The 15,058-nt window shown below is 47.5% G+C and overlaps 2 protein-coding genes across 4 annotated transcripts in view; one reads left to right on the top strand and one right to left on the bottom strand.

Annotated features, from left to right (window-relative positions):
• The window catches only part of LOC147090654 (histidine N-acetyltransferase-like), a 30,127-nt gene extending 25,843 nt beyond the window's left edge, over nt 1–4,284 (top strand). For both annotated transcript variants that reach the window (XM_085977422.1, XM_085977421.1), the window contains 2 exons: nt 652–864; nt 1,129–4,284. In XM_085977422.1, the coding sequence (XP_085833548.1) occupies nt 652–864; nt 1,129–1,698 (783 nt within the window). In that variant the 3' untranslated portion in view covers nt 1,699–4,284. The remainder of the gene's footprint in view (nt 1–651; nt 865–1,128) is intronic.
• A 5,782-nt stretch (nt 4,285–10,066) lies between these two features.
• The window catches only part of tm4sf5 (transmembrane 4 L six family member 5), a 39,194-nt gene continuing 34,202 nt past the window's right edge, over nt 10,067–15,058 (bottom strand). For both annotated transcript variants that reach the window (XM_085977424.1, XM_085977423.1), the window contains one exon: nt 10,067–14,613. In XM_085977424.1, the coding sequence (XP_085833550.1) occupies nt 14,599–14,613 (15 nt within the window). In that variant the 3' untranslated portion in view covers nt 10,067–14,598. The remainder of the gene's footprint in view (nt 14,614–15,058) is intronic.

Here is a 15,058-nt window from a genome sequence, read left to right as displayed (position 1 = left end):
GTACTGCAGGCCTTCCTCCCACTGTTAAGGGGGAGGTGCCTGCAACAGCGCGATCCACGCTCGCGAGTGCCGGCAAATGAGCCCGGCACCAAGGAGAAGTGCCGGGCTCTCGGGAAACAGCCGGCAATGCCGTGGCGGGGGGGGGTGGTTTGGAGGCTGGGGACGGAGGTGCTGGCAGGCGGCCGCCCCGCACCTCCACCTTAACTTGCGCCGCTGCCGGCACAGTAAGGCCCCCGTGAACCGGGCACGGGTAGCGAACGGCGCAACTGCAGCGTTTCGCTACCAAATATCGCGAACGGGGCACGAATGGGGCGCTGCGCACACCGATGACGTCATCGGTGGCGGCGCAGCGCAACAGGCTAACGCCACCATTAGCGCCCCTCCTGAATATCGCGGGAGGCGCAGCCAGTGGCGCTACAGCCACTGCCTGCCTCTTTAGGCGCTAACAGGTGGCGCTACTCACCCAATTTCTCCCCCTATGAGTGGCATTTTCTCACCAAAAACCAAAAATGTCGGAGAGACAAGTGAAACGCCAATTTAAAGCCACAGCACCAGCCAGATAGAACAGGTCAGTCACTGCACATGATATGCGTGGGCTTCTGGCACACCGACACCAGCGAGAAATCTCCCTGTATTCTTCTCTCTTTCCAGGTCAGTCTGGCTTCTGCCCACATCGTGGATGACGGACAGACAGCCCTCCTGCAAGGGTTAAAATTGGACCCTTCAGAAAGGGGCAAAGGAGTTGCACGGCTGACTCACAAGCACCTTCTCGAGCGTGTAAGAGCGAGGTACCCGGAGGTGAAGAAGCAGAGGCTTCACACAGTGCATGAGTTCTTCAGGGGATACCATGTGATAAACAAACAGGTGCTGTTACTCTCTCGCTTACATCAGCATTGTTTAGCATAATGATTTCACCTGGACTATATTAATTATTAACAAACCCCAGTGCTAAACAATCTCTGACACTGGAAAAGTTTCAAATCCCATCAGAAATATGTATTTCACAGGTGGCAGTGAGAGATGCTGTCAGTATCTTTCCCATTAAACATTTTACCAGTGAAGAACAAATATTTAATCATCATTCCACGTTTCATCACCAACCCTTTCCCTGATATCTTTTGTTTGCAGTTCTTGATTTCCCTTCACATTCCATCAATAAATGTCCCCACTTTGGCGAACGAGGCACTCAGTAACATGAAGAAAAGTGAGGCTGAATATTGGGAACCGATTTCCCTCCAACCTGACGATGTGAGGTCGATATTCCTGAACAGAACCGTGATTGACACAGTGTTGCCGGGCAGGAGAATCATTCAAAGAACTGGAGCATTCAAACCACTGGCGAGTAACCTGGACATTTTACTGAAGCGAGATATAGTCTGGATCGCAGATAGAAAGGAGAACACACGCGCTGTGAGTTTGGGCACAGCTCCCTACACAGGCCCAATGGGAAGCTATATTTTCAGAATAGACATGTTTGGAGAAGATTTGACGGCTGTGAAAAGTGTCTTCCTCTCTCAGCTGCAAAGCCTGCCTCTTTTACAGGGCAATGTCATCTGCCTGTTGGCCGTGAATCCGTCGCTGACCCACCAGATGCAGGAATTCTGTTCCAAAGAAGTGGGGCTGCAGAAAGGGAAACAATACTGGAAGGACGAGTATCTCATAGAGGGTGATATGTCCACAGTTATTTCAAGAATATAATCAGACAAAGCATAGACCCTGACTCTCCCTCCATCCCCAATACAATGCAGTCTGTTCCTCTGATTCTACCCCATGATCTCAAAGCTCAGAGACGCCTTATCTCCCTCAGTCATTCTGTCCTCCTTCAATCGTCTGATTTTAAAACCCAAATTGGTGACACTAATCGCACCTGCAGGATTTACACTTCCCTTTTTATTATTTCTTGATGATGCCTTTCACTGTGGGATTTATATTTCACCCTCGATTCTCATTAAAAAAAACAATGTGAGAATAGACAGATTCCTTGAAAGCAGAAATGTTTTTTATGGGGAGATTGAATGAGAGTTGAAATCGAGTGGCTCTTTTCCTGATCCGATACCATCCCACGGCGATTTTAACAGTTGATTTGTCCGCCTTAGTACTAATATTATGCTGTATGAAAACGCTCATTCACGTACTCACACACGCATTCAGTCATACATATACTCGCACATACTCACACCCATATATACACACTCACATATACACACGTGCACTCACTCACACAACCTCACACCCATATATACACACTCACACACACACACACACACACACACACACACACACGTACTCACACACACACCCATATATACACGCGCACGCACACGCGCACGCACTCACACACACTCACCCATATATACACACTCAAGTACACATGCTCGTACTCACACACGCACTCACACTTAAACACAGGCAGTCACACTCACACACACACATGCACTCACACACTCACTTGCACACACTCACACATGCACTCATATAAACACACGTGCATGCACTCACACCCACATACTCAGACACACACACTCACACAAACACACACACTCACACTTACACACACTTGCACTCACACAGATACATAAACAGACACATACTCACACTTCACATCTGCACATCAGACACATTCGCAGGTGCAGTGTCACACACGCAGACCCACCCTAACACACCCTTATACTCGCTCAGTTAAATCGGTTCAAAATATGTCGGAGTTGGCGATTCACTTTTAAATGTAAGGTGAGACTATTCAGCACCTTCAGGGAAAATTTCCTGTTTTGGCATTTAATAAATGACTTGTCAATGTTGGATAATTCGTGAAAAGAAGCCCAAAGTAATTTCAAAAACAACTTGCATCAACATTTGGTCAGGAGAACATCGGCATAGTTGAGTCTGGAGTTAACAAAAGCATGGTTGAGGATCGTGCTTTTAATGTTGTACAATGTCCCAAGGAGCTTCACAGGAACCTTAACAGATAAAAATTAACACAGAGGCAAAGACGGAGGCATTAGTGCAGGTGACCAAAAGCTTGGTTGAACAGGTAGGTTTTAAGCAGCATCTTAAAGGAGGAGAGAGAGGCAGGGGCGGAGACAGGCGATATTACTCAGGTGGAAGCAGGCGGACTTGGTGGTGATGGAGTGGGTGTATCGGAAGCTCAGCTCAGGGTCAAATAGGACGCCGAGGTGAAGGGATAATTACAAGTCCTGGCCCTTTTGGGCTATCCCAAATCAGGCATATTCCCCAGACGTTCACCCTCAACTTAAGTTAAAGATAGCCAAATTTCATAAGATGCTTAAATGGGTCTAAAGGTTCAGGCTATCTCTCCTTAAAGGAAAGGAACGACTGAAGATGTTACCATCTTCCAGATAGTACTTTTAATAAGTTGAACTAGACTGTAACCTTCCAGATATTATGAGGATCCAGAATACTCCCCCAGAATTCTGCAACTCCTTACAAAAGAGTGTACAGAATTTGGGTTCACGAGTTTATACAGATTTACTCTTTGAGACAAATCTAAAAATATATAGTTTTATTTAAGAGCCAACATTCAGTTAACAGCTGTTGAATCAGTCGCAACAGTAACAATTCAAAATACAATGAGCTTACATTTCTTATTTCTCAGAGATCCTTATTCTCAAATCTTTACTTCATTACATTTCTTATTTCTTACTTATTTCTAAATCCAGAATATCCACCAAAATCAATTACTTTGACTTCCCGAGACTCATGGTTAAAGACTTACAGAGATGCCTCTAAAGAGTTGAGAAACGCTTTGCCCGTTCAGCGAGTTCTGCCTTTCTGTTGAAAAGGTCTATGTTTTACACTCTTTTTGCTGTGAAGCGCCTTGGGACATTGTACAACATTAAAAGCACGATCCTCAACCATGCTTTTGTTAACTCCAGACTCAACTGTGCCGATGTTCTCCTGACCGAAGTTCTCTGCCGATGTCAGCTAATTGTCTTTATTGATTCTTTCGAATGCTTTCTATTCTTACTGTCAATTCAACTATTGCAATGCATAATTATGTCTCCGTTTTTGGAACACCTAAAAGTAATCATTAAAAACAATGACAGTAGTCTTTATTTGATGTCATTCTTACAAAATGCTTTCATTCAATTCTTAATATTGGCTTTACTTGTTTTTAGCAGACATTGTGACTTTCCTTACTGCTCCAAGTTCAATACAAATGCAATGTAATTGCTTGGTGTCATCTATTGAAGTCATATCTTTAAAGTGTCCTTGTTGGTATGGATTTTACTATATGTATAAATTAAAGACACTTTGACTAGGGTGGTTCATGCATTTCTAGCTATCTCAATTGGTTGCATATTTAATCGTGTTTCCTGTCTTCCAAGTTTAACACAAAAACTATTTGACCAGCAGGTGTTTCTTTACTTGATGTCATCTTTTCAAAGGCACATGGTTCTTTTAATGTTTGTGTTTCTGTTCTACGTGTTAGTTCTTGACACTTTTAACTGGGCCTTCTCATTGTGTTCCCTCCAAACTCTAGACCTTTCGGAAGCACCAATGGTTTGGTGTGGAGATGCCGGAGTTGGACTGGGGTGGACAAATGTAAGAAATCACACAACACCAGGTTATAGTCCAACAGCTTTATTTGAAATCACAAGCTTTCGGAGCGCTGCTCCTTCTTCAGGTGAAGTGGAGAAATGCATAAAGACACAGCTTATATAGTCAGAGAAACTTGATGTCTGTGTCGATATGCGCGATCTTCTTGGAGATCCTCTCCACTTTGAGCCGGCAGTTTGTGGTGTCGATAGTAGCCATGGTGTGGAGATGCCGGAGTTGGACTGGGGTGGACAAATGTAAGCAAAGTGGAGAGGATCTCCAAGAAGATCGCGCATATCGACACAGACATCAAGTTTCTCTGACTATATAAGCTGTGTCTTTATGCATTTCTCCACTTCACCTGAAGAAGGAGCAGCGCTCCGAAAGCTTGTGATTTCAAATAAAGCTGTTGGACTATAACCTGGTGTTGTGTGATTTCTTACCAATGGTTTGCTTCAATCTTTCATTGTTTCAGTATTTTTAATTAATTCCCATTTCAAAGCTTGTTTACAACTTTGTTATCAACTGATCTTTATCTCAGGAGCCTGTATTCTGTTTGCAGCCTGTGTCTCCAAGGCTTTAGATTTTTAAACCCAGTATATCATGTATTAATAATATCCGTATTCTGTTCATATTATGGTGTATCTTTCTGAAATATGGTGTATTCCCTCAGAGGTTGCAAACAGTCTGATTCAGCCTGAGAGAGTGGCCAGGGAGGCGAGTGGAGTCATGGCTAGAGAATAGATTTTGTGGTGGGGGCCAAAGACAGTGGCTTCAGTCTTTCCAGTGTTTAATTGGATTAATTTTCTGTATCTCAGACAAGCAGCATAACACAGGCAGTTGAGGGGTCAAGATAGGTGGTGGTGAGGTAGACCTGGGTGTCGGAATGATGTCACCGAGAGGCAGCATACAGATGGGAAATAGGAGAGGGCCAAGGATAGATCCTTGAGGGACTCCAGAGGTAACGGAGCAGGAATGGGAAGAGAAGCCATTTCAGGTAATTCTCTGGCTACAACTGGTTCAGTAAGAGTGGAATCAAGTGACAGCCGTCCCACTTAGCTGGATGATGGAGGAGAGGCGTTGGAGGAGGATGGTGTGGTCAACCGTGTCAAAGGCTGCAGACATGTCGAGATGGATGAGGGGGGGATTGTGCACCATGGTCGTAGTCACATAGGATGTCATTTGTGGCTGTGATAAGAGGCAGCCGGGCAGATGGTCTCAATCTTAGTGACAAAGAGGTCCACGAGGTGCTAGCACTTGTTGATGGAGGTGAGGGGAAAGGGGTTTAAGGAGACGGTTGGTACTGGAGGAAAGGAGCTGGGGTTATTATTGTACTCCAGGTTGATCCTGGAGTGGTGAGCAGTTTTGGCAGAGGAGAACAGGATCCGATAGTGCCTGATGTGGTCTCGCCAGATCTGGTGATGAACTTCTAAACCAGTTGCCTGTCGCAAATGTTCAAATCTTCTGCAGCTTACTTCCTCTTAAAATCGAGTGGTTTCTTTCCTGCTGCGATACCGCCCTGTGGCAATTTTACTGGTTGATTCGTCCGCCTTAATATTAATAATATTATGCTGGACACAACGCACACTGACTCACACATGTACTCACACATGTACTCACACATGTACTCACACATGTACTCACACTTGTACTCACACTTGTACTCACACTTGTTCATGTACACACGTACACACACATGTTCACACACATTCACATGTACGCACTCATGTTCACACTCGTTCACACACTCATGTTCACTCACGTACACTCACGTACATACTCATGTTCACACACACACGTACACATTCACATGTACACACTCGTGTACACATGCATGTACACACGTTCACATACATGTACACTCACGTTCACTCACATGTACACACGTTCTCACACACGTGCACACATGTTCACTCACGTACACACGCGTTTTTACACACACACTCATGTACAAACACTCACACATGTACACACACAGTTTGACTGTCCTTGATTTCATCTCCATATTTACAACTCGGTTTAATATGACTTCATTTGAGTGAATGTTTTACACAAGACGCTCAGCAGAGTGAAGGGAAGGTGCTGTGGAGCCACGGGCTATGGGCTTCTGTCCAGACTGTGTATTCAGCTGTTGACTGAAAGGTTTGTCAGTTGAGCCAACCCAGAGGTGTGCAGGTTCTGCACCTTTAGCACTTTCTGATTAATGGGAGCAGTTTACTAGCAAGAGCTACACCGTGTATATTGATCAGGTTTGTGCACTGTGCTTGCACAGGCATATCAACAGTGGGCTCCCTCCACCCTTTGCTTGATTACCCCAGCTCCCTCCCCTGGTACAGCAGTGACATCTCCACACCTTATTCCTGGCCACGACTCCTCATCACACGCACAAGCTTCCTTCCCATGGAACGCCTGTCACGCACACGGCTGTGGTGCTGAAGACCCGGGTACCAGAGCTAGCTGCCCACCTAGCCACAGCTGTTCCAGTTCAGCCACATCACTGGCATCTAACCCAAACTGTGGAATATTGTCCAGCTATGCCCTATCGACAAAGATCTAACCCGGCCAATTAACGCTCTATTGGCCTCCTCCCAATCATCCGTAAAGTGACGGAAGGAGTCGTCGGTCGTGTGGTTAAACAGCAGCTATTCATGTGCTCGTCAGTTCCAGTTCCGCCAGGACCACTCGGCTCCAGAACTCATCACAGCCGTGATCCAAACATGGACGAAAGAGCTAAATGCCGGAGGAGAGGTGAGAGTAACCGCCCTCCAGACCAAGGCAGCATTCGACTGAGTGCGGCACCAAGGAGCCCTGGTAAAACTGAGGTCAGTGGTGGCGGGGAGGGTGGAATTGAAGGTAAAACTCTCCACTGGCTGAAGATGGCTGTGGTTGTCGGAGGCCAGTCAACACAGCCCAAGGATGTCACTGCAGAAGATCCTCGGGTAAGCGTCCTCGGCACAACCATCTTCAGCTGCTTCATCAGCGACCTTCGCTCTGTCCTAAGGTCAGGAGTGAAATATGGAGATGAAATCCAGGACAATCGAACTCTGTGTGTGTGTGTGTGTATATGTGAAGCTTTGGAATTCTCTACACCAGAGGGCTGGGAACGCTCAGTTGAGTATATTCAAGGCCGAGATCGATAGATTTTTGGACTCTAGGGGAATCAAGGGATTTGGGGATCGGGTGGGAAAGTGGAGTTGAGGTCGAAGATCAGCCATGATCTTATTGAATGGCGGAGCAGGCTCGAAGGACCAAATGGCCTAATCCTGCTCCTATTTCTTATGTTCTTATGAGTGGGGCTGTTTGCTGACAATTCCAATGTTCAGCTCCGTTCACAACTCCTCTGATAATGAAGCAGAACCTGGACAACAGGCTGTCGAATGACCGGCAGCATTCGTGTCACATATTGGATAGATGGTTGAAGAAAAAGGGGATGAAGGGATATGGCAAGAGGGCGGGTAAATGTGCTGGTGTCGAGAGTAAACACCGACACGGACTGAAAGCCGAATGACCGGTTTCCCTGTTGTAACTACTGTGCGTTTCTACTGCTAACTATCCAAATACCAGATGATGACCATCTCGAACAAGACAATGCTGAGCCCTCTCCTCCTAACTTTCAGTGGCATCACCATTGCAGAGCTTTGTCATCTGCTTCAAGCTAATCCTAACCCAATCTCCACCATAGGAGGGGTCCTGCCAGTGGTCATCATGGCTCTAAACTCTTCAGTCTCTGCCTCTTTCCTTGGCCTGCTCTGTGGACATGTGAAGTATCAGCCAGGTTGCTGGCTCATGCATTGAGCAAGTTCCTGATGCATTGTTCAGCCAGAAGCAAGACTGTCATCTCTCTCCCCTGAGTAGTACCGGTAGCGTGACAGAGCTGCCCAATTTCCCTGCATTGAAGGATTTCCCGGGGGGCATCATCGGTTGGCGCCCACGTTGCCCTCCGGGTCCCTGGGTGCAATGCCATGGTCTACATGAACAGGACGCCCACTCAATCAGCGTGCAGCTGGTCCATGTCACTCAGGCAATGCCCGCTTCCAATCATCGGGTTCTCAAGAAGGAATTGGACAAGGTCGTGCCAACAAATGGCAAAGGGACCAGAGGGAGAGATGAGGAGAAATATTGGGGCAGTAATTCCTCCCCAAACGCGTGAGTACGGAAGGGGTACTCACGCGTCTGGCCGGAGGAAATGCCGGTTTTCAGCATGCACAGCGCATGCGCTGAAAACCGGCATTTCCTCTCCTCTAACCCAAGAGGTGAAGAGGCTAGCGCGTGCGCTGTAGGGGGCAGCGCGTGCGTCTTGGATTTCCTCTGTTTTGGGGGATTTGCGCATGTGTAAAGGCCTCCGGTCTTTACGCTTGTAAAAAGCACACGTAAGTATTTATTTTTACAGGTAAGTAGTGTTTTAGTGTAATTTAGAATTTTTTTCCCCACAGGTTTATTATTTTAAAGAATCTACAATACGGTAAGTTCAGTTTTAGACCCCTTTTATTAAAAATTTATTTTTTTCAAAAAAAAAATTATTGTTTAAATTATTTTTATTTATACTTAATTTAATGATTGGGATGTTTTTTAAATTTTTATTTAAAGTTTAAATAGTGTTTTGGGCCCCCGTAGTTTTCATGAGTTTGACAGTTCTTACTCTCAAACTCATGAATGAACCTTCCCCTCCCCTGATTGGTTGTACAGTGCTCACCCGATCCCAGCCGGCACATCGCACTAACTACGCCGCTGGGTCAGGTAAGCACTGCGCACTGACATCTGAACCGGGCCTGTGACAGGAAATGCAAGCAGGCCCGGGCTTCAGATGTCGGCGCGCAGGGCGAGTGCACGCGCGGCAAGCCCCCGACACCAAGTTCTGGGCCATTGTTTATGCAGTGAGCTGTTACGATCTGGAATGCGCTGCCTGACAGGGTGGTGGAAACAGATTCAACAGTAACTTTCAAAAGTAAATTGGATATATATAACTTAAAAAGAAAAAAAATTACAGGATTATGGGGAAAGAGCAGGGGTGTGGGTCTATTTGGATAGCTGTTTCAAAAAGCCGGCACAGGCCGATTAGCCTCCTTCTGTGCTCTTATGATTCTATGATAATAAATGGAAATACTGAGGATAGGTGGGCTGGATGGACTGAAGTCTTCTCATGCCTGAAACTTAACTATGTTACTACCTGTCCCAGGCTTATCTGAAGGTGAACACAGACTGGGTGGAGGCTCCTGGAGAATCGAAACTACCCTCTTGACATCCTTATGGCAGACAGAGAGAGAAGCAAAAGGCTGATGCAACAAGGTCCATGAATTGTTACGAATTGGGCCCTCTCGCGATACATTTAGCTCGTGCTTAACCAAACGGTCAGCTTCCGTAGACAAGCCTGGCACTTGCAGGAGAGTAGGCCTACATGTGAAGAATGGACCCTTTTACTGTTTTGGTATAAACTGGAAATAATATAGGATACCTCTGCATACTCCTGTTATCTCTGACTGACACAAACCCCGCACTGACTGACCAGCAGTACAGGCTAACTCGTATTTATTGAGAAGTAAGATTATACAGAAGCAAGAAAAAAGCAAAAGATTAGATAAAAAACATAGTATTTCACTTGACTTTATACCTTTGGTTCTAAGCAATAATCATTCTAAAGTCTTAGCAGTACTTTTCAATAACTTTGTACAATGCATTTGTGTTGAAAAGCTTTACATGAGAGATGACCCCCAAGGAATCCTTCAATTGCCTTCAACTTGACTATCGATGCAGCAGGGAAACGGAAGGGCACGGACACCACTCTACTCACACCTCATTCTTGCTTTTCACATCCAGGCTGGCTTAATGCAGCATAAACAGGTATCGTACACAAATAGTCAAGTCTGCTTCGCTCTGAAGCAAAAATCTGTCGGACGATTCAAGTTTTCTTCCAAAGAGGAAAAGAATGCCTCTCTGGTTTCCTAATACAAATTACATACCTCAACAACAAAGCAAGACTGGCACAATTGACGTGAGTCTCCTCCCCGCCCCTGATTGGAAATGGATAGGCTACAAGTCATTAAAAATGTGCATTTATTTGGATAGCAAGTATGGGTTCAAAGTTTACATCAGAAATCTCTGGCTTGCAAGCTATAAGTTCCAAGAATCCCAATGCTCACGGCGCTGCTCCCTCCACTTCCTCAATGTGGGTTTCAGCCGCAGAGCTGCTTCCCACCAGGAGCCCCATTTACAAACATGGCAGAGATTGGCCAGATGGCAGTCCAAAGATGTGCGGGTTAGATTGATTGGCTATGATAAAAATTGGCCCTTAGTGTTAGGGGGACAGGGCTTGGGTGGGATGGCTGTCGGTGTAGGGACCGGGTGCTAGGGTTTGGATGATCAGCCATGATCTCGTTGAATGGCGGAGCAGGCTCGAAGGGCCGAATGGCCTACTCCTGCTCCTATCTTCTATGTTTCTATGTAGAGCCACCACCTGCTGGGGCTTGTTGCTGTCGTGGATTGGTGCACGGGGGGAGAAGGGGAGCGGGGGAATTGGACCTCAGCCAGTTCTCTCTGGCTGAGAGTGGAGCCAGAATAGAGAAGACTGAGAGGAGACCTGATAGAGGTCTTTAAGATTATGAAAACATTCGATAGGGTAAACGTTGATAAGATGTTTGCACTTGTGGGGGAGGCCAAACTAGGGGCCATAAATAGAAGATAGTCACCAATAAATCCAACAGGGAATTCAGGAGAAACGTCTTCACAGAGAGTGGTGAGAAGGTGGAACTCGCTGCCACAGGGAGTGTTTAAGTTGAACAGCATAGATGCATTTAAGGGGAAAAGAAAAGAAAGAAGGACTTGCATTTCCATAGCGCCTTTCATGACCACCGGACGTCTCAAAGCGCTTTACAGCCAATGATGTACTTTTTGAAGTGGAGTCACTGTTGTAATGAAGCTAGATACGTACAGGAGGGAGAAAGGAATAGAAGGATATATTGTTAGATGAAGTAGGGTGGGAGGAGGCTCGTGTGCAGCATAAAAACAGTCATAGACCAGTTGGGCCGAATGGCCTGTTTCTGTGCTGTACAATTCTATGTAATTCTCCTCTTCCCCCAGTTATTGGCAGTCAAGCCCATTACTTAAACTTTCCCACTCTCTATCTCAAGGGAGTCACAGGGACATGAGCAAACTCATGGGAGATGTGGGTGAATGGCTGAACTGAAGCAACTAGCTTCATTAGTGACTCCAAGTACAGGGCCATCTTGAGCATGGGCTGAACAATTTCACTTACACACGCACGCACACTAACATGCACGGCGCATGGACACGAACACATGCCACACACATAAACACAGCAACATGCACATACTAATACATAGACACATGCACAATTACACACATTCAAACACACCGCACATGCGCACACACACACACACACAAATGTACACGCACACATAAGCACGTGTGCACACAATACACACATATACACGGACATGCACACACTTAAGGCCTAAGAAATCTGGAACCCGCCCCCACAGCTGTGGGTGCTGGGGGTCAATCACAGAATCACAGAATCTACAGTGCAGATAGAGGCCATTTCGGCCCATCGAGCCTGCACCGACACATATCCCACCCTATCCCCGTAACCCCACGTATTTAATACCCTAACACTAAGGGTCAATTTATCATAGCCAAATCAACCTAACCTGCACATCTTTGGACTGTGGGAGGAAACCGGAGCACCCGGAGGAAACCCACGCAGACACGGGGAGAATGTGCAAACTCCACACAGACAGTCACCCGAGGCCAGATTTGAACCCGGGTCCCTGGCGCTGTGAGGCAACAGTGCTAACCACTATGCCACCGTGCCCCCCTCAATTGAAATTTTTGAGACTGAGATCGATAGAATTTTGTTAGGTAAGGGTATCAAGGGATGTGGAAGAAAGGCAGCCAAGTGGAGTTGAGGTACAGATCGGCCGTGATCAAGGGGCTCAATGGACCCCTGTTCCTATGATAAGTGGTGCCGTGGCCTCTCTCTCTCTCTCTGTCACTGTCTCACTCTCCCCTCACGCGCTCTGCTGCCCGCAGAGCTCATAACGATCCAACTTTTATATTCAGAGAGCAGCTGCCAAAACGCATTCTACCCCGAGAATAGCCTTCACTTTTATTAAAATGGCTGCAAGCCTCTCCCTCTCCCCTTACCCTGTGTACCCATGAATTCCTGCCCCTCTCCCTCCCCCTTACCCTGTGTACCCATGAATTCCTGCCCCTCTCCCCCTTACCGTGTACCCATGAATTCCTGCCCCTCTCCGTCTCCCTCTTACCGTGTACCCATGAATTCCTGCCCCTCTCCCTCTCCCTCTACCCTGTGTACCCATGAATTCCTGCCCCTCTCCCTATCCCTCTCCCCCTTACCCTGTGTACCCGTGAATTCCTGCCCCTCTCCCCCTTACCCTGTGTACCCATGAATTCCTGCCCCTCTCCCTCTCCCTATCCCTTACCCTGTGTACCCATGAATTCCTGCCCCTCTCCCTCTCCCCCTTACCCTGTGTACCCATGAATTCCTGCCCCCCTCCCTCTCCCCCTTACCCTGTGTACCCATGAATTCCTGCCCCTCTCCCTCTCCCCCTTACCCTGTGTACCCATGAATTCCTGCCCCCTCCCTATCCCTCTCCCCCTTACCCTGTGTACCCATGAATTCCTGCCCCCTCCCTATCCCTCTCCCCCTTACCCTGTGTACCCATGAATTCCTGCCCCTCTCCCTCTCCCCCTTACCCTGTGTACCCATGAATTCCTGCTCCTCTCCCTCTCCCCCTTACCCCATGTACCCATGAATTCCTGCCCCTCTCCCTCTCCCCCTTACCCCGTGTACCCATGAATTCCTGCTCCTCTCCCTCTCCCCCTTACCCCGTGTACCCGTGAATTCCTGCCTCTCTCCCTCTCCCCCTTACCCCGTGTACCCATGAATTCCTGCCCCTCTCCCTCTCCCCCTTACCCCGTGTACCCGTGAATTCCTGCCTCTCTCCCTCTCCCCCTTACCCCGTGTACCCGTGAATTCCTGCCCCTCTCCCTCTCCCTTACCCTGTGTACCCATGAATTCCTGCCTCTCTCCCTCTCCCCCTTACCCTGTGTACCCATGAATTCCTGCCTCTCTCCCTCTCCCCCTTACCCCGTGTACCCATGAATTCCTGCCCCTCTCCCTCTCCCTATTCCTCTTACCCTGTGTACCCATGAATTCCTGCCTCTCTCCCTCTCCCCCTTACCCCGTGTACCCATGAATTCCTGCCCCTCTCCCTCTCCCTATTCCTCTTACCCTGTGTACCCATAATTTCTACCCCTCTCCCTATCCCTGTTATCCTTTGTACCACACCCTCCCATTCCTCACTCTTTCCCTATTCCTCCTGCGGCCTTGAACCCTCCCCTCCCACCATCTGTAGCTCAAAGGCCGCTGCCCACTGACCTAGACCACTTAGCCAGATCCCTCGCCCATCGGGGAATTGCCGCCATCCTCACCACGTCAGCCTGCGACTCCCATTACCCAAAGGGCAGAACAGAGAGCGAGAGAGAACCAGACTAAGAGGAGAGAAAACAAGAGAAAGCGAAACAGAAGAGAATCAGCCAAAGGAGAAAAGAAATGGGGAGAGGAGCAGAAGAGGAGAGAGGCAGCCAGACGAAGCTGAGAGAGACAGAGAGAGATTGGATTCCTCGGTGAGCAATGCCACTGGACATCCACTAGTGTGTGTAGCCCGAGCCACTGTCGGGGGACTGGGGAGCAGTGAGTGAATCAGCAGGGCTCTAATTGGAATCCAGATAAAGACCAGGACTTATTTTTGGTCTTTTTAATAAAAGGAAGACTTGCATTTATCCGGCACCTGTCACGTCCTCGGGACGTTGCAAAGCGCTTTACAACCAATGAAGTGTTTTTTTGAAGTGTAGTCACTGTTGTAGGTGTGAAACGGAGAGGCAAAACAGGAGAGACGGCAAACCTAAAGTAACCGACTAGGTTCATGGTGACATTACAAATTGCTAAAATCTACAGGACGGCGTCGGGAGCTGCACTTTCACCACGTCAGGTCCGAATGTTTACAAACCATCATCCTGTAACAAAGCACAGTGTGAGGTTACAATGAGCAAGATTTAAAAGGAAACATTCAGAGTCGCACAAGCTGAAGCATTGGCACTGGGTACACAAGGAGCGGGACAGAGCTTTTATCAAACATTCCCATAGGAAGCATCTCACACCCAGACTCCCCTCGGGATTCAAAGTAAGGGCCAACGTTTGAGTAACTGAGATCTACAGGAGCTCCCTTGTCAGTGCATTTTACTATTTAAAAAAACTACACAATTAAATTAAGCTGACGTCAACTCTTTTTCTTCCTGTCATTCTAATACGCTGGCTACTCTGCCCCAGGTAGTGTGGGCAGACTTGCCTCTTCCTGTGCCTGGGCTGATTGGATCGCCCGGGTGCAGCCCGTAGAGGGAAATCTGACAGGGGTCCCTCGAGAGCTTGCATTCAAGGAAATAGGACTACGAAGAAAATCGT

The sequence above is a fragment of the Somniosus microcephalus genome, unplaced genomic scaffold (assembly GCF_052327205.1).
Source record: "Somniosus microcephalus isolate GS21.2 unplaced genomic scaffold, FLI_Smic_1.0 unresolved_chr4, whole genome shotgun sequence".
Taxonomy (NCBI): domain Eukaryota; kingdom Metazoa; phylum Chordata; class Chondrichthyes; order Squaliformes; family Somniosidae; genus Somniosus; species Somniosus microcephalus.
Note: the sequence above shows the minus strand (reverse complement) of the source record. Positions and strands in the feature narration are given on the sequence as shown.